At 63.3% G+C, this 27,888-nt stretch overlaps 1 protein-coding gene across 1 annotated transcript; it reads left to right on the top strand.

The window, feature by feature from the left end:
* The first annotated feature begins 236 nt into the window (after nucleotides 1-236).
* On the top strand, nucleotides 237-26,311 carry LOC137466495 (voltage-dependent L-type calcium channel subunit alpha-1F-like). Its single transcript, XM_068178222.1, has 46 exons — nucleotides 237-487; nucleotides 1,841-1,946; nucleotides 2,902-3,041; nucleotides 3,118-3,260; nucleotides 3,340-3,492; nucleotides 4,790-4,986; nucleotides 5,990-6,093; nucleotides 6,186-6,343; nucleotides 6,426-6,509; nucleotides 7,616-7,703; nucleotides 8,209-8,235; nucleotides 8,764-8,924; nucleotides 9,408-9,633; nucleotides 11,503-11,710; nucleotides 12,145-12,265; nucleotides 12,972-13,053; nucleotides 13,178-13,232; nucleotides 13,332-13,392; nucleotides 14,542-14,674; nucleotides 15,121-15,250; nucleotides 15,496-15,555; nucleotides 16,027-16,133; nucleotides 16,378-16,465; nucleotides 16,951-17,058; nucleotides 17,175-17,227; nucleotides 17,701-17,847; nucleotides 17,923-18,124; nucleotides 19,902-20,060; nucleotides 20,132-20,242; nucleotides 20,352-20,435; nucleotides 20,631-20,651; nucleotides 20,735-20,863; nucleotides 20,956-21,021; nucleotides 21,126-21,217; nucleotides 21,377-21,536; nucleotides 21,643-21,770; nucleotides 21,852-21,948; nucleotides 22,029-22,131; nucleotides 22,212-22,313; nucleotides 22,387-22,517; nucleotides 22,599-22,756; nucleotides 23,090-23,557; nucleotides 23,807-23,949; nucleotides 24,608-24,720; nucleotides 24,807-25,037; nucleotides 25,221-26,311. The coding sequence occupies exons 1-46, from the start codon at nucleotides 276-278 to the stop codon at nucleotides 25,458-25,460; spliced, it is 6,090 nt and encodes a 2,029-aa protein (XP_068034323.1). The 5' UTR covers nucleotides 237-275; the 3' UTR covers nucleotides 25,461-26,311.
* Nucleotides 26,312-27,888: the final 1,577 nt, after the last annotated feature.

Genomic DNA, 27,888 nt, shown 5'->3' with positions numbered 1-27,888 from the left:
GGTCCCAGGGCTGGACGGAGTTTTGGGGGGCTGTTCAGGAAGATTTGAGGGGGTCCGGGAGGAATTCGGAGGGGACAGGAGGAGTTTGGGGGTGCCAGAAGGACTCGGAGGGGTTCCTGCTCTGTGGGATTGGGGTGTTCGGGCGTGGTTGGGGAGGTCCCGGGGTTAGAGGGTTTGGGGGGGTCCGGAAAGGTTTGGGGGTGTCCTTCCCTGTCGTTGACCAGCCGTTCCCCTCCGCAGGGCCCCCCAGAGATCTGTCCCCCTTGGCCGAGGCCATGGGGCAGCCCCTGGGCTGGGGGTCCGGCGATGGCCCCGGGGGGGCGGCGGGCGTGGGGACCCCCCCGGGGCAGCGGCAGCGCCGCCCCCCCCACCCCAAGCACAAGGCCCAGGGGGGCACCGGGGGCGTCCATCGCTCCCCCCGCGCCCTCTTCTGCCTCCGCCTCAACAACCCCATCCGCCGGGCGGCCATCAGCATCGTGGAGTGGAAGTGAGGGGGGCTCGGGGGGTTTGGGGGTCTGGGGGCTGCCAATCGTGGAGTGGAAGTGAGGGGGGCTCGGGGGGCTTGGGGGTCTGGGGGCTGCCAATCGTGGAGTGGAAGTGAGTGGGGGGCTCAGAGGGTTTGGGGGTCTGGGGGCTGCCAATCGTGGAGTGGAAGTGAGGGGGGCTCGGGGGGCTTGGGGGTCTGGGGGCTGCCAATCGTGGAGTGGAAGTGAGTGGGGCTCAGGGGGTTTGGGGGTCTGGGGGCTGCCAATCGTGGAGTGGAAGTGAGGGGGGCTCGGGGGGCTTGGGGGTCTGGGGGCTGCCAATCGTGGAGTGGAAGTGAGTGGGAGGCTCAGGGGGTTTGGGGGTCTGGGGGCTGCCAATCGTGGAGTGGAAGTGAGTGGGGGGCTCAGGGGGTTTAGGGGGTCTGGGGGCTGCCAATCGTGGAGTGGAAGTGAGGGGGGCTCAGGGGGCTTGGGGGGTCTGGGGGCTGCCAATCGTGGAGTGGAAGTGAGGGGGGCTCGGGGGGTTTGGGGGTCTGGGGGCTGCCAATCGTGGAGTGGAAGTGAGGGGGGCTCAGGGGGTTTAGGGGTTCTGGGGGCTGCCAATCGTGGAGTCGAAGTGAGTGGGGGGCTCAGGGGATTTAGGGGGTCTGGGGGCTGCCAATCGTGGAGTGGAAGTGAGTGGGGGGCTCAGGGGGTTTGGGGGTCTGGGGGCTGCCAATCGTGGAGTGGAAGTGAGTGGGGGGCTCAGAGGGTTTGGGGGTCTGGGGGCTGCCAATCGTGGAGTGGCAGTGAGTGGGGGGCTCGGGGGGCTTGGGGGTCTGGGGGCTGCCAATCGTGGAGTGGCAGTGAGTGGGGGGCTCAGGAGGTTTGGGGGCTGCCAATCGTGGAGTGAAAGTGAGTGGGGGGCTCAGGGGGTTTGGGGGCTGCCAATCGTGGAGTGGAAGTGAGGGGGGCTCAGGGGGCTTGGGGGTCTGGGGGCTGCCAATCGTGGAGTGGAAGTGAGTGGGGGGCTCAGGGGGTTTAGGGGGTCTGGGGGCTGCCAATCGTGGAGTGGAAGTGAGTGGGGGGCTCAGAGGGTTTGGGGGTCTGGGGGCTGCCAATCGTGGAGTGGAAGTGAGGGGGGGCTCAGGGGGTTTGGGGGTCTGGGGGCTGCCAATCGTGGAGTGGCAGTGAGTGGGGGGCTCAGGGGGTTTGGGGGTCTGGGGGCTGCCAATCGTGGAGTGGAAGTGAGTGGGGGGCTCAGGGGGTTTGGGGTTCTGGGGGCTGCCAATCGTGGAGTGGAAGTGAGTGGGGGGCTCAGGGGTTTGAGTGCTTTGGGGACCCCCCCACAGCTGGTGCCCCTCACGTCCCCCCAGGCCCTTCGACATCCTCATCCTCGCCACCATCTTTGCCAACTGCGTGGCCCTGGGGGTCTACATCCCCTTCCCCGAGGACGACTCCAACACCTCCAACCACAACCTGGTGAGCACCCCCAGACCCCCCCAGGAACGGGGGGCGCCCCTCACCCTGGCAGTGCCTGTGGGGCCTTTACTGGTCCCAGCTGGCTGCTGGGAGAGCGCTGGGAAAGGGGGGGTTCACCCCACCCTGGACTGGGCAGGGGGTGGGGGTGACACCCTGGGGAGGTGCCAGAGGGCAGCACCGTGGGGTGGCAGGGGCTGTGGGGACCCGGGGGGGGGGTCCCTGTGTCACACGTGTCCCCTGGCACACGCCTGTGCCGCTGCCTTAATCCGCTTTGCCGGCGCCGGGGGGGCCGGGGGGACCTAATCCCGGCTGAGCTGCCCCAGTCACCCACAAAGGGGACACTGGGAGGGGGCTGGAGGGGGCCCAAATGTCCCTTGTCACCCCGAGGGAGGAGACGCTGGGGCAGGACACCCCAAATAGCTCTGTCCCTTGACCCCCAAAGGAAGGGGTGGTGTCAGGGGTGTCCCCAAATGTCCCTGTCCCTTGTCCATGAGCAAAGGAAGGGTCAGGGGAGGTCCCAAAGTGCTCCTGTCCCTTTTACCCAGGGGAAGGTGGGAGGTGTGAGGGGCTGAGAGGGTTCCCGAGTGTCCTTGTCCCCAAAAGGAAGGGGATGCAAGGGGGTTCCCAAGGGTCCCTGTCTCTTGTCCCCAAAAAGGGACAAATATCCCTGTCTCATTCCTCAGGAGAAGGGGGTGCTGGGAAGGGGAGCCCCAAATGTCCCCAGGGGGTGCTGGAAGGGGTGGAGGGATCAGTGAGCATCCTCAGATGTCCCTGATCCCCGGGGAAGGGGACACTGTGAGCAGTGAGGGGATGGAGGTGTCCTGAAATGCCCTCCTGGAGAAAGGGGTCAGGCTGTCAGGGGAGGGCGGGTCCCCGAAAGGGGAAGGGGACACTGGGTGACCCCGTGTGCCCCTGGAGCAGGGGGTGCTGACCCCCGCCCACCATGCCCCCCCAGGAGCAGGTGGAGTACGTGTTCCTCATCATCTTCACGGTGGAGACGTTCCTGAAGATCATCGCCTACGGGCTGGTGCTGCACCCCAGCGCCTACATCCGCAACGGCTGGAACCTGCTGGACTTCGTCATCGTCATCGTGGGGTGAGGGGCTCTCCGGGGACAGGGACAGCTGGGCGAGGGGGGGACAGAGCTGTGTGACCCCCCGATGTCCCCCCAGGCTGTTCAGCGTGATCCTGGAGCAGGTGTCCCACAAGCCGGGCGATGCCCACCACATGAGCGGGAAGCCGGGCGGCTTCGACGTCAAGGCCCTGCGCGCCTTCCGCGTGCTGCGCCCGCTGCGCCTCGTCTCCGGCGTCCCCAGTGAGACCCCGGGGAAAACGGGGGGGAGTTTGGGGTGCCCCCCAGCCTCCTGCCAACCTCCCCCCGTGCCCCTCCCCAGGCCTCCACATCGTGCTCAACTCCATCATGAAGGCGATGGTGCCGCTGCTGCACATCGCGCTGCTCGTGCTCTTCGTCATCATCATCTATGCCATCATCGGCCTCGAGCTCTTCATCGGCCGCATGCACAAGACCTGCTTCTTCATCGGCTCTGGTAGGCACAGGGGGGGTCACCCCGTGGGTCCCCCCCAGCTCTGGGACACCCCAGGAGTCCCTCAGTGCTCCCACATGCCCCAGCCCAGGGACCGGGATCCCCCAGGGACACCCACACTGAGACCCCCCCTAAAACTCCTGAGACCCTCCCCCTGCAGCACTGAGGATCCCCCAGGACAGCCCAGCAGGGTTCTGGGGGTCCTTAACACACTGAGACCCCCCTAAACTCCCTGAGCACCCCCCAGGACAGCCCAGCAGGGTTCTGGGGTTCCGTAACACACTGAGACCCCCCTAAACTCCCTGAGCACCCCCCAGGACAGCCCAGCAGGGTTCTGGGGTTCCATAACACACTGAGACCCCCCTAAACTCCCTGAGCACCCCCCAGGACAGCCCAGCAGGGTTCTGGGGGTCCTTAACACACTGAGACCCCCCTAAACTCCCTGAGCACCCCCCAGGACAGCCCAGCAGGGTTCTGGGGTTCCGTAACACACTGAGACCCCCCTAAACTCCCTGAGCACCCCCCAGGACAGCCCAGCAGGGTTCTGGGGTTCCATAACACACTGAGACCCCCCTAAACTCCCTGAGCACCCCCCAGGACAGCCCAGCAGGGTTCTGGGGTTCCTTAACACACTGAGACCCCCCTAAACTCCCTGAGCACCCCCCAGGACAGCCCAGCAGGGTTCTGGGGTTCCATAACACACTGAGACCCCCCTAAACTCCCTGAGCACCCCCCAGGACAGCCCAGCAGGGTTCTGGGGTTCCTTAACACACTGAGACCCCCCTAAACTCCCTGAGCACCCCCCAGGACAGCCCAGCAGGGTTCTGGGGTTCCATAACACACTGAGACCCCCCTAAACTCCCTGAGCACCCCCCAGGACAGCCCAGCAGGGTTCTGGGGTTCCTTAACACACTGAGACCCCCCTAAACTCCCTGAGCACCCCCCAGGACAGCCCAGCAGGGTTCTGGGGTTCCTTAACACACTGAGACCCCCCTAAACTCCCTGAGCACCCCCCAGGACAGCCCAGCAGGGTTCTGGGGGTCCCAGCACACCCCTGAGCCCCTGCAACGCCAGGGGTGTGAGTAGCCAGGAGAGACAAGAGTGGGGACAGCAGCTGAGTTTGTGCATGTGAAAGAGAAGCTTGGGGACAGGAATTTTGAACGGGGACAGGAATTTTGAGCGGGGACAAGAGTTACCCACGGGGCAGGAGCCGTCAGTGGGGGCAGGAGCTGAGTGAGGGCAGTGAGAGGCAGCGCCCCGCCGGGAGCTGTCACCAGGGCCCACTGTCGCCTGTCCCCAGACCTGGAGTCCGAGGATGACCCCTCTCCCTGCGCCTTCTCCGGGCATGGCCGCGCCTGCCTGCAGAACAACACCGAGTGCCGCGGCCGCTGGGAGGGCCCCAACGGCGGCATCACCAACTTCGACAACTTCTTCTTCGCCATGCTCACCGTGTTCCAGTGCATCACCATGGAGGGCTGGACTGATGTGCTCTACTGGGTGAGCCCCCCGAGCCCCCCAAATCCTCATAACCCCTCCCTGAGCCCCTCAAAATCCTCACAACCCCTTCCTGATGCCCCAGAATCCTCACACATACCCATGAGCCCCCCAAATCCTCACACACATCCCTAAGATCCCCCAAAATCCTCACAACCCCTTCCTGAGCCCCCCAGAATCCTCACACATACCCATGAGCCCCCCAAATCCTCACACACATCCCTAAGATCCCCCAAAATCCTCACAACCCCTTCCTGAGCCCCCCAGGATCCTCACACATACCCATGAGCCCCCCAAATCCTCACACACATCCCTAAGATCCCCCAAAATCCTCACAACCCCTTCCTGAGCCCCCCAGGATCCTCACACATACCCATGAGCTTCCCAAATCCTCACACACATCCCTAAGATCCCCCAAAATCCTCACAACCCCTTCCTGAGCCCCCCAGGATCCTCACACATACCCATGAGCCCCCCAAATCCTCACACACATCCCTAAGATCCCCCAAAATCCTCACAACCCCTTCCTGAGACCCCCAGGATCCTCACACATACCCATGAGCCCCCCAAATCCTCACACACATCCCTAAGATCGCCCAAAATCCCCACAACCCCTTCCTGAGCCCCCCAGGATCCTCACACATACCCATGAGCCCCCCAAATCCTCACACACATCCCTAAGATCCCCCAAAATCCTCACAACCCCTTCCTGATGCCCCAGGATCCTCACACATACCCATGAGCCCCCCAGATCCTCACACACATCCCTAAGATCCCCCAAAATCCTCACAACCCCTTCCTGATCCCCCCAGAATCCTCACACAAATCACTGAGCTCCCCAAGTCCTCACACCCACCTTGAGCCCCCCAAAATTCTCACACACATTCCTGATCCCACAAACCCTCCCCAAACCACCCCAGGACCAGAGCAGAGACCCAAACTCAAACTGGCCTCACCTGAGGAGGGATTTGGGGGGGACCCCATCACCCCAAATCTCCCCCCACAGATGCAGGACGCCATGGGCCACGAGCTGCCCTGGATTTACTTCGTCAGCCTCGTCATCTTCGGCTCCTTCTTCGTCCTCAACCTGGTGCTGGGGGTGCTGAGCGGGTGAGGAGCCACCAGCGGGGCCGAGGGTCAGCAGTGGGGCACAAGCCGTGTCCTTGGCGTGTTTGGGGGTCACACCTGTGCCCCCTCCCCAGAGAATTCTCCAAGGAGCGAGAGAAGGCCAAGGCCCGTGGGGACTTCCAGAAGCTGCGGGAGAAGCAGCAGCTGGAGGAGGATCTGCGGGGCTACATGGACTGGATCACCCAGGCCGAGCTGGAGGGTGATGAGGAAGAGGGGGAGCATGAGAAGCACCGTGAGTGGGGCTGGGGGGCAGTTACGGGAGTCCCCCAAAATCTCGAGCCCCCCCAAACCTCTGTGATCCTTCTTGCCCACAGGTCTGACAGCTGAGGACCTGATGGGGAAGCGGAAGCCGCGGCTGAAGTGGCTGCGCCACACGAGTCACTCCACTGACACCCACGGTACTCCCGGGGCCCCCCAAATCCCCCAGACCTGGGCACCCCAAATTCCCTGAACCCAGACATCCCATATCCCCTGGGCTGGGCACCCTTAAATGCCCCAGACCTGGGTACCCCAAATTCCCTGAACCCAAATCTGGCACACCCAGATCCCCTGAATCCAAGCACACCAAATTCCCTGAACTCAGACCCCCCAAATTCCCTGAATCCAGGTACCCCGAAATGTCCCAGACCAGGGCAACCCAAATTCTCTGAACCCAGACAGCCCAAATTCTCCAGACCTGGGCACACCCAGATCCCCTGAACCCAAGCACTCCAAATTCCCTGAACTCAGACCCCTCAAATTCCCTGAACCCGGGTACCCCAAAGTGTCCCAGACCGGGGCACCCCAAATTCTCTGAACCCAGATACCCAAAATTCTCTGAACCTGGGTACCCCAAAATGTCCCAGACCTGGGCACCCCACATTCCCTGAACCCAGACTCGGACACCCTGAATTCCCTGGACTGGGTACCCCAAATTCCCGGAATCCAGACACCCCAAATTCTTCAGACCTGGGCACACCCAGATTCCCTGAACACAGACTCGGACACCCTGAATTCCCTGGACTGGGTACCCCAAATTCCCGGAATCCAGACACCCCAAATTCTTCAGACCTGGGCACACCCAGATTCCCTGAACACAGACCTGGACACCCTGAATTCCCTGGACTGGGCACCCCAAATTCCCGGAATCCAGACACCCCAAATTCTTCAGACCTGGGCACACCCAGATTCCCTGAACACAGACCCGGACACCCTGAATTCCCTGGACTGGGCACCCCAAATTCCCGGAATCCAGACACCCCAAATTCTTCAGACCTGGGCACACCCAGATTCCCTGAACACAGACCCGGACACCCTGAATTCCCTGGACTGGGTACCCCAAATTCCTGGAATCCAGACACCCCAAATTCTTTAGACCTGGGCACACCCAGATTCCCTGAACACAGACCCGGACACCCTGAATTCCCTGGACTGAGCACCCCAAATTCTCTGACCCCAGTCACCCCAGATGCCCCGGGGCCGGGCACCCCAAGCCCCCCCGGGCTGACCTGTGCCCCCACCCCAGCCAGCCTCCCGGGCAGCGAGACCACCTCGGTCAACACGGAGACCGTGGGGGAGGAGGAGGCGCCGCCGACCGCCTGCGACCGCTGCCTGTGAGCCCCGGGGGACACGGGACCCCGACCCTGCCACCCCCGACCCTGCCGGGGCCCTCGGGATCCCCCCACAGCCCCAGGGGCACGCCCCGGATCCCTGCGACACCCCACAGATCCCCGGGACCCCAAACCCGACACCTACGGTGCCTCAGGACAATTTGGGACCCTTGCATAGCCCCCCCATGTCCCCCCAAAACCACCCATAGCCTGAGCGACCCCACCCCCAGATGCCCCCGAGACCCCAGAACTGACCCCCACAGCACCTCAAAGCCCTCTGAGACCCCTCCATAGCCCCATGGATCCTCCATACTCCCTCCAGGACCCCAAAACCGACCCCAGCACCCCTATGATCACCCCCAGGTACCTCAACCAGGGATCCTCTAAGCCCCCTCCAACCAAATCTGACCCCAGCACCCCTATAAAGCCCCCCCGGATATCCCCCTATGGCCAAGGGACTCCCCCAGAATCCCCAAATTTTGGGGTAACTCTGCTTTTCTCTCCCCAGGGGCAAAATTACAAAGACAAAATTCTGGTGAGTGAGGAGAAGAATGGGGGGTGTGGAAAAATGGGGGGAGGGCCGCAGTGGGGCCCCCCTAAAGCCTCTCAACCCGTCCCACCTGACAGGGACTCTGTCACCCCCCCACCTCCCCTCTGTCCCCAAAATCCCGCTGCTCCTACATCCTCCACCCCCTCCCATCACCCTGTACCCCGAATTCATCCACTTTTTCCAAAACGCCCCAAATTCCCCCCCTCACCTGGTCCCTCCCTACCCCCAAATCCACCCTGCCCCAAGGGAAATATGGGTGGGATATTAGGAAAAGTTTTTTTACGGAAAGATGAGTTCAAAAAAGCCTGGGTGTGGCGCTGGGTGCCCTGGTTTAGGTGAGGTGTCAGGGCTGCCTTGGACTCGGTGATCTCGGAGGTCTCTTCTGATTCTGCGTGACCCCTCATTTCCCCCCCAAACCCAAACACCCTTCCCCTCCTCCCGTGTGACGCGGGGGATGTCTCTGTCACCCTCCGGCCTCCCTTCTGTCCCCCAAACCCCCCCGCTGCCCCCCAGTCGCCGCCTGCGCCGCCTGAACCGCCTGTGGCGCCGGCGCTGCCGCGCGGCCGTGAAATCCGTGTCCTTCTACTGGACCGTGCTGCTGCTCGTGTTCCTCAACACGCTGACCATCGCCTCCGAGCACCACGGGCAGCCGCCCTGGCTCACCGAGACACAGGGTACGGCCCCCGGCACCCCCCGGTAGCCCCGGACATCCTCCAGTGCCCCCCAACAGCCCTCAGTGCCGCCCAACACCTCCCAGTGTCTCTCAAACCCCTCAGTGCCTCCCAAACCCCCCAGTAGTCCCGACATCCCCCAGAGCCCCCCAAACCCTCCGGTACCCCCGGACATCCCCCAGTGCCCCCCAACACCCCCCAGTGCCTCTCAAATCCCCCTGTAGCCCAAACACCCCCCAGAGCCCCCCAAACCCTCCGGTACCCCCGACACCTCCCACACCCCTCGGTATCCTCCAACACCCTCCAGGGCACCCCAAACCCTCAGGTACCCCTACACCTCCCAGTGCCCCCCAAACAACACCCCCCTGACATCCCGCGGTGCTCCCCGTCACCCCCAGAGCTCGGGGGGTCCGTCCCGCTCTCGGTGTTTCCCCACCGCCCTCCCCGGGCGGTGACTCGGGTGCGTCCCCCCGGTGTCCCCCTCAGCGTACGCGAACAAGGCGCTGCTGTCGCTGTTCGCCGCCGAGATGGTGCTGAAGCTCTACGCGCTGGGCCCCTCGTGCTACTTCGCCAGCTTCTTCAACCGCTTCGACTGCTTCGTGGTGTGCGGCGGCGTGCTGGAGACCGCGCTGGTGGAGCGCGGGGCCATGGAGCCGCTCGGCATCTCCGTGCTGCGCTGCGTGCGCCTGCTGCGCGTCTTCAAGGTCACCCGGTGAGGGACAGCGCCGTGGCGTGACACCGCAGTGCCACAGCAGCGGGACACCCCGACACCGGGACACCCCGACACCGGGACACCCAACACCGGGACACCCCAGTGCCACAGCACTGGGACACCCCGACACCGGGACACCCCAGTGCCACAGCACTGGGACACCCCGACACCGGGACACCCGATACCGGGACACCCGACACTGGGACACCCCAGTGCCACAGCAGCGGGACACCCCGACACCGGGACACCCCAACTCAGGGACACCCGACACCAGGACACCCCAGTGCCACAGCAGTGGGACACCCCGACACTGGAACACCACAGTGCCCTGACAATAGGATACCCCAACACTGGGACACCCCAGCACCAGGACACTCGAACACTGGGACACCCCAGTGCCACAAAACTGGGATTCCCCAACACTGGGACACCCCAACACCATGATACTCCAACACTGGGACACCCCAGTGCCACAACACCAGGACTCTCCAACACTGGGACACCCCAACACCGGGACACTCTAATGCTGGGACACCCCAATGCCCCAAAACCAGGACACCCCAACACCATGACACCACAATGTCCTGACACCCCAATGCCCCAACACCAGGACACCCCAACACCACGACACCACAATGTCCTGCCACCCCAATGCCCCAAAGCTGGGACACACCAGCACCACAACACCACAACACCCCAACATGGGGAAACTGCCATGTCCTGACACCCCAGTACCACACCAACAGGACACCCAAACACTGTGGCTCTCCAGTGCCCTGACACCCCAGTGCCCTGACACCCCAGTGCCCCCACACCCCAATGCCCCCACACCACAATGTCCCAGCCCTGCAATGTCCCAAATCACCGATGTCCCAAGCCAGCGATGTCCTAATGCCATGATCTCCCAAATTGGTGGCACCCCAATGCTGCAACACCCTCCACCATGGGGTGTTGGCTCTGCGCTGGCCCCTTCCCAGTGCTCCCAGTAACCCCAGTCCCTGGGCATTGCTGAGCAAGCTGTGGGCCAGCTCCACCGGGTTTTGGCTCTGCACCGTCCATCCAGCCCTTCCCAGTGCTCCCAGTAACCCCAGTCCCTGGGCATTGCTGAGCAAGCTGTGGGCCAGCTCCACCGGGTTTTGGCTCTGCACCGTCCATCCAGCCCTTCCCAGTGCTCCCAGTAACCCCAGTCCCTGGGCATTGCTGAGCAAGCTGTGGGCCAGCTCCACCGGGTTTTGGCTCTGCACCGTCCATCCAGCCCTTCCCAGTGCTCCCAGTAACCCCAGTCCCTGGGCATTGCTGAGCAAGCTGTGGGCCAGCTCCACCGGGTTTTGGCTCTGCACCGTCCATCCAGCCCTTCCCAGTGCTCCCAGTAACCCCAGTCCCTGGGCATTGCTGAGCAAGCTGTGGGCCAGCTCCACCGGGTTTTGGCTCTGCACCGTCCATCCAGCCCTTCCCAGTGCTCCCAGTAACCCCAGTCCCTGGGCATTGCTGAGCAAGCTGTGGGCCAGCTCCACCGGGTTTTGGCTCTGCACCGTCCATCCAGCCCTTCCCAGTGCTCCCAGTAACCCCAGTCCCTGGGCATTGCTGAGCAAGCTGTGGGCCAGCTCCACCGGGTTTTGGCTCTGCACCATCCATCCAGCCCTTCCCAGTGCTCCCAGTAACCCCAGTCCCTGGGCATTGCTGAGCAAGCTGTGGGCCAGCTCCACCGGGTTTTGGCTCTGCACCGTCCATCCAGCCCTTCCCAGTGCTCCCAGTAACCCCAGTCCCTGGGCATTGCTGAGCAAGCTGTGGGCCAGCTCCACCGGGTTTTGGCTCTGCACCGTCCATCCAGCCCTTCCCAGTGCTCCCAGTAACCCCCGTGTCCCGCAGGCACTGGGCGTCGCTGAGCAACCTGGTGGGGTCCCTGCTGAACTCCATGAAATCCATCGCCTCCCTGCTGCTGCTGCTCTTCCTCTTCATCATCATCTTCGCGCTCCTGGGCATGCAGCTCTTCGGGGGCCGCTTCAGCTTCGACGAGACCCAGACCAAGCGCAGCACCTTCGACACCTTCCCACAGGCCCTGCTCACCGTGTTCCAGGTACCCCAAAACCTGGGGGGGACCTCAGGGAGACCCCAAAGCCTGCAGGGCATCCCTGAAACCCCAAAGGAGGCTCTGAAAGTTGTGGGGAGACCCCAAAATGCACAAGGGGACCCTAAAGCTATGAGGAGACCCCAAAACTATGGGGAACCCCAGAATCTGTGGGAGACGTCCAAACCCATGGGACACCCTAAAAGCTGTGAGAGATCCCAACACCAGTGAGGGACCTTGAATCTCATGGGTCCCTTAAACCTGTGGGGAGACCCCAAAACCCATGAGCCCCCCTCAAACCATCCCATCACCACCCTATAGCCACTCCGGGGTGATGCCGTGCACTCAGAACTGGGAGGCAGCGGTGTACTGGGAGCACTGGTTGGGGGTGGCACTGAGGTTTTGGGGTGCCCCTGGTGTTTGGGGACCCCCAACTCGCCCAGATCCTGACGGGGGAGGATTGGAATGCGGTGATGTACGATGGGATCATGGCCTACGGCGGCCCCGTGTTCCCCGGGATGCTCGTCTGTGTCTACTTCGTCATCCTCTTCATCTGCGGGAACTGTGCGTGGGCAGGCTGGGCACTGGGAGGGACTGGGAGCACTGGGGGTACTGGGAGGGACCGAGAGCACTGGGAGGGACTGGGAGCACTGGGGGCACTGGGGGCATTGTGGGGACTGGGAGCACTGGGAGGCACTGGGAGCACTGTGGGTACTGGGAGGGACTGGGAGGGACTGGGAGCACTGGGAGGGACTGGGAGCACTGGGAGGGACTGGGAGCACTGGGAGGGACTGGGAGCACTTGGGCCACTGGGGGCATTGCGGGGACTGGGAGCACTGGGAGGGACTGGGAGCACTTGGGCCACTGGGGGCATTGCGGGGACTGGGAGCACTGGGAGGGACTGGGAGCACTTGGGCCACTGGGGGCATTGCGGGGACTGGGAGCACTGGGAGGGACTGGGAGCACTGGGGGTACTGGGAGGGACCAAGAGCACTGGGAGCACTGGGAGCACTGGGGGCACTGGGGGGACTGGGAGCACTGGGAGGGACTGGGGGTACTGGGAGGGACTGGGAGCACTGGGGGCACTGGGAGCACTGTGAGCACCAAAGGGACTGGGAGCAGGGAGCTGCAGAACTGGGAATGGAGCACAGGGTAACTGATGAGCTGCGGTGGGACAGAGAGAGGCTTGGAATGTGAAGGGGGGAGTGAGGGCACTGGGAGGATACTGGGAGGATACTGGGAGCACTGGTGAGCCCTTCCCTCCCCTCAGACATCCTCCTCAATGTCTTCTTGGCCATCGCCGTGGACAACCTGGCGGACGGTGACAACATCAACTCGGGGCGGGACAAAAAGTGAGCCCGGACGCCTGGGGCGCTTTTGGGGGTGATTTGGGGGGGGCATCCATCCCCTGGGCCCCCTGGGGGGTGCTCGACCCCCGGGACCCCCTGTCTGAGCGCCCCTTTTCTCCCAACCCAGGGACAAGGCCGGGGAGGCGGAAGCGGGGACGGAGAGCCAGGACGTGGCTGTGAAGGTGAGGGGGTCTCGGGGAGGTGACCGTGACCGGGGGGTCCTGGGGGGGTCCCTCCCTCCCCCCAAAGTGTGCACAGCCCTCACCCTTCCTGGTCCCCAGGTTGAGGGGGATCAGCAGCAGGAGGAAGAGGAGGAGGAGGAGGAGGAAGGGGTGGAGGAAGGTGAGTGTCACCTGCCTGGGCACTGGGGACATTGGGGGGTGGCAGTGCCCTGATGTGTGGGTCCCTGGAAGGGGGGGTGTGACAGTCCTTGAACATCAGGGTCGCGGGGGAGGTGACAGTGACATGAGGTGGGGTCCCTGGAGGGGGATGGCAGTGCCTGGGGTGGGGGTTCCCAGAGCGGGGTGACATGGAGGGTCCCTGGCGGGGTGACAGTCCTTGAACTTGGGGCTCCCTGCAGAGGTGTGGCAGTGCCTGGGGTGGGGGTCCCTGGGGAGGTGACAGTGCCTGGACACAGGGACCCTGACGGGGGTGACAGTGGCCGGACACGGGGGTCCCTGGTGTGTGACAGTGGCTGGGCACGGGGTCCCTGGAGAGGGGGATGTGACAGTGGCTGGGCACGGGGTCCCTGGAGAGGGGGATGTGACAGTGGCCGGACATGGGGTCCCTGGAGGAGGGGATGTGACAGTGGCTGGGCACGGGGTCCCTGGAGGAGGGGAGGTGACAGTGGCTGGGCACGGGGTCCCTGGAGGAGGGGATGTGACAGTGGCTGGGCACGGGGTCCCTGGAGGAGGGGAGGTGACAGTGGCTGGGCACGGCGTCCCTGGAGGAGGGGATGTGACAGTGGCTGGGCACGGGGTCCCTGGAGGAGGGGATGTGACAGTGGCTGGGCACGGGGTCCCTGGAGGAGGGGATGTGACAGTGGCCGGACATGGGGTCCCTGGAGGGAGGGGATGTGACAGTGGCTGGGCACGGGGTCCCTGGAGGAGGGGATGTGACAGTGGCCGGACACGGGGGTCCCTGGTGTGTGACAGTGGCTGGGCACGGGGTCCCTGGAGGAGGGGAGGTGACAGTGGCCGGACACGGGGTCCCTGGAGAGGGGGATGTGACAGTGGCTGGGCACGGGGTCCCTGGAGGAGGGGATGTGACAGTGGCCGGACATGGGGTCCCTGGAGGAGGGGATGTGACAGTGGCTGGGCACGGGGTCCCTGGAGGAGGGGATGTGACAGTGGCTGGGCACGGGGTCCCTGGAGGAGGGGAGGTGACAGTGGCTGGGCACGGTGTCCCTGGAGAGGGGGATGTGACAGTGGCCGGACATGGGGTCCCTGGAGGAGGGGATGTGACAGTGGCCGGACATGGGGTACCTTGCAGGTGACGAGGAGGCCGGGGGGGAGCGTGACAGCCTGGGGAGGGCCCGGCTGGAGTCCCTGGAGGAAGCCCCCAAGCCCAAGGTGACCCCGATCCCCGAGGGCAGCGCCTTCTTCGTGTTGAGCAGCACCAACCCGTGAGTGGCACTGGGAGCACTGGGAGCACTGGGAGCATTGGGAGCACTGGGAGCATTGGGAGCACTGGGAGCACTGGGAGCACCGGTGCTTGAGGCCCTGAGAACAATGGGGGACTTGGGATACAGCAGACATGGAGGGACTGGGGACACAAACTGGAAGCACTGGGAGCACTGGGACTGGAGGGCTGTGAGCACTGGGAACACTGGGAATGGGGAACTGGGGGTCCTGGGAACACTGGCACTGACTGGAGGCCTGGAGGGGCTGGGAGCACTGGAAACACTGGGAATGGGGAACTGGGGGTCCTGGGAACACTGGCACTGACTGGAGGCCTGGAGGGGCTGGGAGCACTGGGAACACTGGGACTAGAGACACAGACTGGGGGGACTGGGACCACTGGGGACTGGGAGCACTGGGAGCACTGGGAGCTGACGTGTGCCTGGTGCAGGCTGCGGGTGAAGTGCCACGCCCTGATCAACCACCACATCTTCACCAACCTCATCCTTGTCTTCATCATCCTCAGCAGCATCTCCCTGGCCGCAGAGGACCCCGTGCGCGCCCACTCGCCCCGCAACCACGTGGGCTACTGGGCGCACTGGGCAAACTGGGAGGGACTGGGGGCACTGGGAGGGACGTGGGGGAATTCACCCCATGTGGGATCCGCTTGCCCGGATTTGGGGTCAGAAATGAGGGGGCTGGGAAGGGCAAGGAGGGCTTGAGGGGGAATCTGGGGGTGTTTGGGGGGTCCAGGAGGTTGGGGGTGTCGGGGGGTTTGAGAGGGGTTGGGGTCACCCCGTTCCCCCCTCCCCACCCCACCCCCCAGATCCTGGGCTACTTTGACTACGCCTTCACCTCCATCTTCACCGTGGAGATCCTGCTCAAGGTACGGGGGACGTCTCTGGGGTTTGGGGTGGGGGGGTTCCCATGGTTTTTGGGAGTTCCCATGGTTTTTGGGGGTTCCCCAGGGTTTCAGGGAGTTCCTGGGGGTTTTGGGGCTACCCAGGGTTTTGGGAAGGGGTTCCCAGGGTTTTGGCAGTGGTTTCCTGGGGTCTGGGGGAATTCCCCAGTGTTTGGAGGCTCCCGGGGTTTGGGGGTGTTCCCCAGGGTTTTGGGACGGTGTTCCCAGGGTCTGGGAGGGTTCCCCAGGGTTTTGGGAGGGGGTTCCCATGGTTTTTGGGTGTTCCCAGGGTTTGGGGGTGGGGGGGTTCCTGGGGTTTGGGGTGTCCCCAGGGTTTTTGGGGGTTCACAGGATTTTGGCAGGGGTGGTTCCCAGGGTTTTGGGAGGGGGTTCCCGGGTTTTGGGGTGCCCCCAGGGACAGGGGGTCCCCACATCGGGGCTCACGTTCCCCCACAGATGACGGTGTTCGGCGGATTCCTGCACAAAGGCTCCTTCCTCCGCAACTGGTTCAACCTCCTGGACGTGCTGGTGGTCGGCGTCTCCCTCATCTCCTTTGGCATGCAGTGAGCTGGGGGCAACTGGGAGCACTGGGAATGCCGCTGGGGGGCACTGGGAGGGGCCAGGCTCAACACTGGTGGCACTGGGAGGATACAAGGAACCTCACTGGGGGCACTGGGGACATTGCTGGGGACCCTGGAAAACAGTGAAGTGCTGCTGGAGGCACTGAGGGCGTTACTGGGGGGGCACAGGAGGTGTTACTGGGAGCACTGGGGGCATTACTGGGAGCACTGGTGTGTCCCTTGGCAGCTCCAGCGCCATCTCGGTGGTGAAGATCCTGCGGGTTCTGCGTGTCCTGCGGCCTCTGCGAGCCATCAACCGGGCCAAGGGCCTCAAGGTGGGCAACTGGGAGGCACTGGGAGTGCTGGGAGCACTGGGATGGACTGGGAGCACTGGAAGTGGCATCCTCCCAGCAGTAGCCATGGCAGGCTGGAGTCTGGGACTCTGTACTGGTGGGACTGGGAGCACTGGGACCCCAGCATGCAATGCTGCTGATGGCACAGGGGTCCCCATTGTCCCTGTGTCCCAAGGTAGCGGTGTCACAGGTGTCCGCAGCACGCAGTGGCCTCAGTGCGTCACTTGTCCACCTGCCCCGGTGACACCGCTGTCCCTGTCCCCACAATGTGGTGTCCCCCTGTCCCCCTGCCCTGGTGACACTGCTGTCCCTGTCGCTGTCCCCCTGCCCCGGTGACACCCCTGCCCCGGTGACACCGCTGTCCCTGTCCCCACAATGTGGTGTCCCCCCTGTCCCCCTGCCCTGGCGACACTGCTGTCCCTGTCGCTGTCCCCCTGCCCTGGTGACACCGCGGTCCCTGTCCCCAGCACGTGGTGCAGTGCGTGTTCGTGGCCATCCGCACCATCGGGAACATCATGATTGTCACCACGCTGCTGCAGTTCATGTTCGCCTGCATTGGGGTGCAGCTCTTCAAGGTGACCACGCGGGTCCCCACCCCCCCTCTGAGGGGTCCCCAACCCCCCTCCCCCCCCGGAGAGGTCCCCACCCCCTCAGGGGGCTGAGGGTCCCCCTGACCCCCCGATTTCCCCAGGGCAAGTTCTACAGCTGCACTGACGAGGCCAAGCACACGCCGGGAGAGTGCAAGTGAGCGTCACCCCCAAAAATGACTCCACACCCCAAACTGAGCCCTGCGCCTCAAATCCTGACCCTCACCCACCCCACCGGTGTCCCCATGATGGTCCACCCTCTGCTGGTGGCAGTGTCCCATTGGGTCTCCCCACTGCTGTCCCTGTGACCCTGTGGTGTCCCTGTGTCCCCATGGGGTCCCGCTGTTGCTCTCCCTGTGGCCCCCCCATCAGTGGCAGTGTCCAGGGGGATGTCTCTTGCTGTCCCTGTGTCCTCATCCCAGGGGGACGTTCCTGGTGTACAAGGACGGGGACGTGTCCCACCCGTCGGTGGTGGCAGTGTCCAGGGGGGTGTCTCACCCTTGCTGTCCCTGTGTCCTCATCCCAGGGGGACGTTCCTGGTGTACAAGGATGGGGACGTGTCCCACCCGTCGGTGGTGGCAGTGTCCAGGGGGGTGTCTCACCCTTGCTGTCCCCATGTCCCTGTCCCAGGGGGACATTCCTGGTGTACAAGGACGGGGACGTGTCCCACCCGTCGGTCCGGGAGCGCCTCTGGCTCAACAGCGACTTCAACTTCGACAATGTCCTGGCGGGGATGATGGCCCTGTTCACCGTGTCCACCTTCGAGGGGTGGCCCGCGTGAGTCCCTGGGGGTGGGCACGGGGGCACTGCCACCCCCCGTGGGGACACCCCCATCACCGTGTCCCCCCTCAGGCTGCTGTACAAGGCCATCGATGCCAACGCCGAGAACCAGGGGCCCATCTACAACTACCGCGTGGAGATCTCCATCTTCTTCATCGTCTACATCATCGTCATCGCCTTCTTCATGATGAACATCTTCGTGGGCTTCGTCATCATCACCTTCCGCGCGCAGGGCGAGAGCGAGTACCGCAACTGCGAGCTCGACAAGAACCAGGTGTGGGGTCCCGCTGGCCATGGCCCTGAGGTGTCCCTTTGGCTCTGTGCTGTCCCCATGGCCCTGCAGAGTCCCATGTCCCCGTGCCATCCCCACGTTCCCACAGCAGCAGAGTGCATGGGGCAGTGGCGTGGCGGTGTCCCCATGGTGTCCCCGTGCCAGCAGGGTGTCCCTGCAGGCGGTGTCTGGAGAGGAAGCAGGGTGGCCATGTCCCTGTAGTGTCCCTGCAGTGTCCCTTTGCCCTTTGCTGTCCCCTCAAGCAGCAGTGTGTGGCAGTGGGGTGGCCATGTCCCTGCAGTGTCCCCGTGCTGTCCCCGTGTCCCCGCAGCAGCAGTGCATGGGGTGGCAGTGGGATGGCAGTAGGGTGGATGTGTCCCCACACTATCCCCTGTCCCTGCAGCGGCAGTGTGTGGGGTGGCAATGGGGTCACTGTGTCCCCACGCTGTCCCCACACTATCCCCTGTCCCTGCAGCGGCAGTGTGTGGGGTGGCAGTGGGGTCACTGTGTCCCCACGCTGTCCCCACACTGCCTCCTTGTCCCCGCAGCGGCAGTGTGTGGGGTGGCAATGGGGTGGCTGTGTCCCCACGCTGTCCCCACGCTGTTCCCTGTCCCCGCAGCGGCAGTGTGTGGGGTGGCAGTGGGGTGGATGTGTCCCCACGCTGTCCCCACGCTGCCTCCTTGTCACTGCAGTGACAGTGTGTGGGGTGGCAGTGGGGTGGCTGTGTCCCCACGCTATCCCCACGCTGTCCCCTGTCCCCGCAGCGGCAGTGTGTGGGGTGGCAGTGGGGTGGCAGTGGGGTGGCTGTGTCCCCACGCTGTCCCGTCCCCGCAGCGGCAGTGTGTGGGGTGGCAGTGGGGTGGCCGTGTCCCCACGCTGTCCTCACGCTGTCCCCACACTGTCCCCTGTCCCCGCAGTGGCAGTGTGTGGGGTGGCAGTGGGGTCGCTGTGTCCCCACGCTGTCCCCACGCTGTCCCCTGTCCCTGCACCGGCAGTGTGTGGGGTGGCAGTGGGGTGGCCGTGTCCCCACGCTGTCCCCACGCTGTCCCCTGTCCCCGCAGCGGCAGTGTGTGGGGTGGCAGTGGGGTGGCCGTGTCCCCACGCTGTCCCCACGCTGTCCCCTGTCCCCGCAGCAGCAGTGTGTGGGGTGGCAGTGGCGTCACTGTGTCCCCACACTGTCCCCACACTGCCTCCTTGTCCCCGCAGCGGCAGTGTGCGGGGTGGCAATGGGGTCGCTGTGTCCCCACGCTGTACCCACACTGCCTCCTTGTCCCTGCAGCGGCAGTGTGTGGGGTGGCAATGGGGTCGCTGTGTCCCCACGCTGTCCCCACACTGTCCCCTGTCCCTGCAGCGGCAGTGTGTGGGGTGGCAATGGGGTCGCTGTGTCCTCACGCTGTCCCCACACTGTCCCCTGTCCCCGCAGTGGCAGTGTGTGGGGTGGCAGTGGGGTCACTGTGTCCCCACGCTGTCCCCACGCTGTCCCGTCCCTGCAGCGGCAGTGTGTGGGGTGGCAATGGGGTCGCTGTGTCCCCACGCTGTCCCCACACTGTCCCCCGTCCCCGCAGCGGCAGTGTGTGGGGTGGCAGTGGGGTGGCTGTGTCCTCACGCTGTCCCGTCCCCGCAGCGGCAGTGTGTGGGGTGGCAGTGGGGTCACTGTGTCCCCACGCTGTCCCCACGCTGTCCCCTGTCCCCGCAGCGGCAGTGTGTGGGGTGGCAGTGGGGTGGCCGTGTCCCCACGCTGTCCTCACGCTGTCCCCACACCGTCCCCTGTCCCCGCAGCGGCAGTGTGTGGAGTACGCGCTGAAGGCGCAGCCGCTGCGCCGTTACATCCCCAAGAACCGCACCCAGTACCGCGTGTGGGCCATGGTCAACTCCACCGCCTTCGAGTACATCATGTTCGTCCTCATCCTGCTCAACACCATCGCCCTGGCCGTGCAGGTGGGGGGGGACACCTGGGGGGACAGAGGGTCACAGAGGGGACAGTGCCAGACCCCCGTGTCCCCCCCCAGCACTACGAGCAGTCCAAGCCCTTCAACTACGTGATGGACCTGCTCAACATGGTGTTCACGGGGCTCTTCACCGTGGAGATGGTGCTCAAGATCATCGCTTTCAAACCCCGGGTACGCCGGAGGAGTGTCGCAGCGTGGGGGGTCACACAAGGGAGGGGGCTGTCACAAGGTGGGGGTCACAGGACAGGGGGTCCTCACCACCTCCCCCCCCCCACCCCAGCATTACTTCTGCGATGCCTGGAACACCTTCGATGCCCTCATCGTGGTGGGCAGCGTGGTGGACATCGCTGTCACCGAGGTCAACGTGAGTCGCCCTCCTTGTCCCCTGGCTCAGGGGAGGCTGGTGTTTTGGGGCAGTCCTGGATGTCTGGGTTTCCCTCCGTCCATGTCCTCATGTCCATCTGTCTGTCTCCATCATGTCCATCATTTCCATCTCCATCATCTTCATCATTTTCATCTCCATCATCTCCATCTCCATCGTCCCATCTGCCTGTCACAGAACGGGGGGCACGTTGGTGAGGTACGGGGAGGTATTCCCAGCTGGAGGATTTTTGGGGGGGCTGTGCAGGGGTTTTGGGATGCCCCTGACCCCCCTCCCCGTAGAGCTCGGAGGACAGTTCCCGCATCTCCATCACCTTCTTCCGGCTCTTCCGCGTGATGCGGTTGGTGAAGCTGCTCTCCAAGGGCGAGGGCATCCGCACCCTGCTCTGGACCTTCGTCAAGTCCTTCCAGGTGGGATGTGGGGGACATGGTGGGGGACACAGGGGAAAGGGGACATGGAGGGGGGACCCCCCAGCACCCCCTCACCCCCGCTCTGTCCCCAGGCCCTGCCCTACGTCGCTCTGCTCATTGCCATGATCTTCTTCATCTACGCCGTCATTGGGATGCAGGTGAGGGGCCTGGAGGAGGTGAGGGGTCCTGGGGGGACGTGAGGGATGTGGGGGGTGGTCTCCTGTAAGCCCCCGGCCACCCAGGCCCCCTCTGTATCCCCCAGACCTTTGGGAAGGTGGCATTGCAGGACGGGACCCAGATCAACCGCAACAACAACTTCCAGACCTTCCCCCAGGCCGTGCTGCTGCTCTTCAGGTGGGAACGGGGGCCTGGGGGGGCTCTGGTGGGCTCAGGGGCTCTGGGCTTCTCATGGGACTTCGGAGCTTCCTCTCAGTGAATCCTTAAGGGGGTTACAGATCTGCCCCAGGGGTACAGGTGTGCCCCAGGGGTGCAGGTGTGTCCTGTGGGGTGCAGGTGTGCCACGGGGGAGGCGTGGCAGGAGATCATGCTGGCCAGCCTGCCAGGCAAGCGCTGCGACCCCGAGTCGGACGCGGGCCCGGGGGAAGAGTTCACCTGTGGCAGCAACTTCGCCATCGCCTATTTCATCAGCTTCTTCATGCTCTGCGCCTTCCTGGTGAGACACAGAACCTGCCCCATGGCCCTGCCCCACAGCCCCAGCACTGCCCCACACCTCTCAGGACCCCTATGGGCATCCTGACCCCCACCTTGACCCCCCCCAGATCATCAACCTGTTCGTGGCTGTGATCATGGACAACTTTGATTACCTGACACGCGACTGGTCCATCCTGGGCCCGCACCACCTGGACGAGTTCAAGCGCGTGTGGTCCGAGTATGACCCCGCGGCCAAGTGTGTAACTGTCCCCTTGTCCTCAGCTGGGGGGAGGCCAGGTGGCCGGACCACCCGTGACCTCCTGTCCCCCCTCCCCAGGGGCCGCATCAAGCACCTGGACGTGGTGACGCTGCTGCGCCGGATCCAGCCCCCGCTGGGCTTTGGGAAGCTCTGCCCACACCGTGTGGCCTGCAAGGTCTGCGGAGGGTCCTGGGGGGATTTGGGGTGGTCCTGGGGGAGCCACCCCGATTCACCCCCCTCTTGTCTCGTGCCCAGCGCCTGGTGGCCATGAACATGCCCCTCAACTCGGACGGGACCGTCACCTTCAATGCGACACTCTTCGCTCTGGTCCGCACCTCCCTCAAGATCAAGACGGAAGGTGGGGAGCTGGGAGGGTCTGGAGGGGGCAGGGGACAGCAGGGGGTGACAGTCATGGCTGTGTGTCCCCCCTCCCTGCAGGGAACCTGGATGTGGCCAACAAGGAGCTTCGGGCTGTGGTGAAGAAGATCTGGAAGAGGACGAAGCCGAAGCTGCTGGACGAGGTCATCCCCCCGCCTGAGGGTGTGTGAGGGCCGTGTCCCCTCCCCTGTCCCCTCAGACCCCTGGCTGCCCCCTGACCCTCCGTGCCCCCCAGAGGAGGAGGTCACCGTCGGGAAGTTCTACGCCACCTTCCTGATCCAGGACTATTTCCGCAAGTTCCGGCGGCGGAAGGAGCGGGGGATGCTGGGCGCCAGTGCAGGACCCAGCAACGAGTGTGCGCTGCAGGTGCGACCCTCCCCCCCGGGGCGGGGCTGGGGGTCCCAGGTGTCACCAGGTGACCCCCCTGACCCTCCTGTGTCCCCCCAGGCCGGGCTGCAGACGCTGCAGGCGCTGGGCCCTGAGATGCGCCGGGCACTGAGTGACCTGGAGGGGGACGAGGGCGGGGATGCCCCTTCGGAGGAGCCACTCACCTACGCAGTGAGCCACGCCCACCGACCACACCTTTCCATTGGCCACGCCCACTGGTCACACCCACCAGCCTCACCTGTCCCACCCTGGCCATGCCCACAGGCTACACCTGCCCCAAAGCCACACCAAATGGCCACACCTGTCCTGTGGCCATGCCCACCGGCCACACCTGTCCAAAATCCATACCAAATGACCTGTCCCACGGCCACGCCCACCGGCCACACCTGTCCAAAATCCATACCAAATGACCTGTCCCACGGCCACGCCCACCGGCCACACCTGTCCAAAATCCATACCAAATGACCTGTCCCACGGCCACGCCCACCGGCCACACCTGTCCAAAATCCATACCAAATGACCTGTCCCACGGCCACGCCCACCGGTCACAGCTGTCCAAAATCCACACCAAATGGCCACACCTGTCCTGTGGCCATGCCCACCGGCCACACCTGTCCAAAATCTACACCGAATGTCTACACCTGTGCCGTGGCCGCGCTCACCGACCCGCCTCTCTCCGCAGGCCCCCGAGACGCTCTACGGCTCCGCCCCCGGCTCCCCCCTGCTCTCGGAGCCGCCCCCCGTCCCCAGCCCCGCTCCCACCGAAGGGGAGGACCCCGCGCCCCCCTCCCACGGCAGGTACGGGGGGGCTGGGGACACCCCGACACGGGGCGGGGGTTCCCGGGGAGGACGGGGGATGCCCATGGCCCTGTGTGCAGGCGGCGCTCCGACGCGGGGGACCAGGACGAGGAAGCCCCCGCCGAGGACGTGGAGGAGCCGGGAGGGGACCCGGGGGACATCAGCCACGACGAGGACCTGGAGAGCTCGGCACCGCCCCGGCGCCGCTGGGTGGGGGACAGGTACCGCGACCCCCGAGTCTCTGGGGGAGAACCCCATCTGGAGAGGTCCCTGCAGCTGGGCAGGGGGGTCCCGTCTGCCCTGACGCTGTTCCAGTGCCAGGCTGCCGGGACCCCCGGCGTGTAAACTGGGGAGGGAGCACTGGAGGGACCTGTCCTAGGAGGGAGTGATCCTGTCACCCCCTGGCCCCGCGCTGGGAGGTGTCCCAGGGAATGTTCCCAGCCCCGACTGACCCGCCTTGTTCCCCCCAGGGCACCGGGACCCCCGCGCTGGGCGGCGGAGCTGCCCCGGGGGGGGTCGCTGCCGCTGCCCCCCCGGCACTTCGCGCTCGGCAGCGGCGCTCGCGAGGGGCAGCAACTGAAACGGCGCCGGCTCCTGCCTCCCACCCCCGCGGGTACGGCGGGGCCGGGAAAGGGGGCCGGGGGGCAAAGGAGGGGCCGGGACCTCCATTGGGACCCTCCGTGATCGCACCCGGCGGCGCTGACCGAGCCCTCCGCCGTAGCCCGGGACGGTTCCCCGGTAGCCCGGGGAGGTCCCTGGGGCTGATGGCGGGGGGAGATGACCCTACGTGGTGCCCCGATGGGGAGGGTGGTGTCCCGCCGTGGCCTCGGAAGGGTCCCTGATAGGGGGGGCTGACCCCTCCCGTGCCCCCAGGTGCCCCAGAAGGTTCCTAAAGCCGGTGGTGACTCTGCCCGGTGCCCTCCGATTGCCCAGAGGGCTCCTGCCCGGTGCCCCTGAGGGTCCCTGGCTGAGGGGATGACTCTACCCGGGGAAGTGACCTTGCCCGGTGCCCCCCGGTATCCCAGAGGGTCCCTGGCTTGGGGGTGACTCTGCCCGGTGCCCTGGCCAGGGGAAGTGACCCTGCCTGGTGCCCCCCGGTAGTCCAGAGGGTCCCTGGCTTGGGGGTGACTCTGCCCGGTGCCCTGGCCAGGGGAAGTGACCCTGCCTGGTGCCCCCCGGTAGTCCAGAGGGTCCCTGGCCAGGGTGGGTGACCGTGCTCGGTTTCCCGGAGGGTTCCTGGCCGGGGCCTGACCCTGCCCGCTGCCCCCCAGGCCGGAAGCCCTCCTTCACCATCCAGTGCCTGCGACGCCAGGGTAGCTGCGAAGACGAGCCCATCCCGGGCACGTACAACCCCTCGGGCCCGCCCGGCCCCGCCCGCCCGCAGGTACTGCTGGAGATGGAGCAGACAGACGAGGGGGGGGGGGACACTCTGACAGCGTCACCCCCGCACTGACCCCCTCTCGCCCCCAGGGCTACGGCAGCTCCGAGACCTGGCGCTTGGGGGGCTCCTCGCAGGCCTGGGCGGCCCCGGCCCGCGGGCACGTTCTGTACGCGCCCCTCATCCTGGTGGAGGGGGCTCCGGCGGCGGGGGGCAGCCTGCCCCCCCTCAACCGCTGGTTCCCCCCCGCGCCGCTGCGCCTGCGGCCCTGCGGGCCCCACGATGCCCTGGCCCGAGGCTCGGCCGACAGCCTGGTGGAGGCCGTGAGTTGGGGGGACGTAGGGGGCACATGGAGTGACACGGCTCAGCCGTGGGGGAGGCCATTAGTGGGGGGACACTGGGGACACCTCATGGTTTGGCCAGCAGCCGGGTGGAGGCAGTGAGTAAGGAAGGGGCACACGGGCACGCCTCCGGTGCCGGTGCCAGCGCCTCCCCCCTCAACCCAGGTGCTGATCTCGGAGGGGCTGGGGCTGTTCGCCCGCGACCCCAAGTTCGTGGCGGTGGCCAAGCGCGAGATCGCGGACGCGTGCGACATGACGATGGACGAGATGGAGAGCGCGGCCGCCGACCTGCTGACCCGGCGCCGCGCCCCGCCCGCGCCCGCCGTCTACAGCGACGAGGAACCGCTGCGGCCGCCGGCGGAGGAGGAGCTGGCGGACGAGATGGGCTGGGCCGGCGGGGTCTAGAACCCGGCACAACGGGGCCGGGAGGGCTGGCTCTAGAACCCGGCACCGCGGGCTGAACGGGCCGGCTCTAGAACCCGGCACCAAGGCCGAACCTTGTGGGGGCAATGTTACCTCAGGAAAAAAAGGGATTTTTATCAAAAAGGTTTTGATTTTCTTCCTCACACAAGGAGGGTTTTCCTCTGGAAAAGGGGTATTTGCCTCACGGATGGGTTTTCTCCTGAAAAAGGTGGGTTTTTTTCCCTCAGGATAAGGGGTATTTCCCTCAAGGCTCTAGAACCTGACACCTCGTGAGGGCAATGTTACCTCAGGAAAAAACGGGATTTTTATCAAAAAGGTTTTGATTTTCTTCCTCACACAAGGAGGGTTTTCCTCTGGAAAAGGGGTATTTGCCTCACAGATGGGTTTTTTCCTGAAAAAGGTGGGGTTTTTCCCTCAGGATAAGGGGTATTTCCCTCAAGGCTCTAAAACCTGACACCTCGTGAGGGCAATGTTACCTCAGGAAAAAAAAGGGATTTTTATCAGAAAGGTTTTGATTTTCTTCCTCACACAAGGAGGGTTTTCCTCTGGAAAAGGGGTATTTCCCTCACGGATGGGTTTTTTTCCTGAAAAAGGTGGGGTTTTTCCCTCAGGATAAGGGGTATTTCCCTCAAGGCTCTAAAACCCCGGGGCGCAAGGCCGGCTCTGCAACCCGGCACTGCGGGACCCTGTGGGGGCAATGTTACCTCAGGAAAAAAAAGGGATTTTTATCAAAAAGGTTTTGATTTTCTTCCTCACACAAGGAGGGTTTTCCTCTGGAAAAGGGGTATTTCCCTCATGGATGGGTTTTTTCCTGAAAAAGGCGGGGTTTTTTCCCTCAGGATAAGGGGTATTTCCCTCAAGGCTCTAAAACCTGACACCTCGTGAGGGCAATGTTACCTCAGGAAAAAACGGGATTTTTATCAGAAAGGTTTTGATTTTCTTCCTCACACAAGGAGGGTTTTCTTCTGGAAAAGGGGTATTTGCCTCACGGATGGGTTTTCTCCTGAAAAAGGTGGGGTTTTTCCCTCAGGATAAGGGGTATTTCCCTCAAGGCTCTAAAACCCCGGGGCGCAAGGCCGGCTCTGCAACCCGGCACCGCGGGACCCTGTGGAGGCAATGATACCTCAGGAAAAAAAGGGATTTTTATCAAAAAAGTTTTGATTTTCTTCCTCACACAAGGAGGGTTTTCCTCTGGAAAAGGGGTATTTGCCTCATGGATGGGTTTTCTCCTGAAAAAGGTGGGTTTTTTTTCCCTCAGGATAAGGGGTATTTCCCTCAAGGCTCTAAAACCCCGGGGCGCAAGGCCAGCTCTACAACCCAGCACCGCAGAACCTTGTGGGGGCAATGTTACCTCAGGAAAAAAAAGGGATTTTTATCAAAAAAGTTTTGATTTTCTTCCTCACACAAGGAGGGTTTTCCTCTGGAAAAGGGGTATTTGCCTCACGGATGGGTTTTCTCCTGAAAAAGGTGGGTTTTTTTCCCTCAGGATAAGGGGTATCTCCCTCAAGGCTCTAAAACCTGACACCTCGTGAGGGCAATGTTACCTCAGGAAAAAAAAGGGATTTTTATCAGAAAGGTTTTGATTTTCTTCCTCACACAAGGAGGGTTTTCTTCTGGAAAAGGGGTATTTCCCTCACGGATGGGTTTTTTCCTGAAAAAGGTGGGGTTTTTCCCTCAGGAAAAGGAGTATTTGCCTCAAAAAAAGGAAGTTTTTACTAAAAAACAGTAAGTGTGTTTTCCTTCAAAATAACCAAACCGTGTTTTCCTAAGGGAAAGGGAGGGTTCCTCAAAAAATAAAAAAAAGGAATTTTCTTCGTCTGGAACCGCGTTAAAGGTGGAGGGACAAGTATCATCAGAAAATGAAATTTTTCCTCAGAAAGAGGGGTATTTACCTCAAAAAGTTTTTTCCTCAAAAAACACACCCAAAACCAAACACATCCCCAAATCAACTACTTTCTTCCTCGAAAAGGATGTTTTCGCTCAAAAAAAGAAAAAAAGAATAGGGATTTTGCCTCAATTTAGAAAAATGAGGGCGTTGTGTCAAGAAAAAAAAAAAGGATTTATAAAAAAGAAGGGTTTTGCCTCAGAAAAAAAAATAGGTGTTTTCCTCTAGTAAAAGGTTATTTGCCTTAAATTTGCTGCTCAGAGGATTTCCTCAGGAAAAGGGATGTTTACCTCAAAAAAATTAAAGGTTTTACTCAATAAAGAGAGGGTTTCCCTCAAAGAAAACAAAGCAACCTACAAAAATAATCCCTAAAAGAAAACTTTTATAAGGGTGGAAAAATAATTTTCTTAAAATGTGTTGTTTTCCACTGGAAAAGGTATATTCACATCGGGGAGGAGTGGGGAGGGAAATAGCCTCAAAAAGGAGGTTTTTATTTCAGGAAAAGGGACATTTAAGAAAAAAAAA

The sequence above is a fragment of the Anomalospiza imberbis genome, unplaced genomic scaffold (genome assembly GCF_031753505.1).
Source record: "Anomalospiza imberbis isolate Cuckoo-Finch-1a 21T00152 unplaced genomic scaffold, ASM3175350v1 scaffold_231, whole genome shotgun sequence".
Classification (NCBI taxonomy): Eukaryota; Metazoa; Chordata; class Aves; order Passeriformes; family Viduidae; genus Anomalospiza; species Anomalospiza imberbis.
The sequence above is the reverse complement of the archived record's forward strand: the minus strand, read 5'-3'. Positions and strand labels throughout refer to the sequence as shown.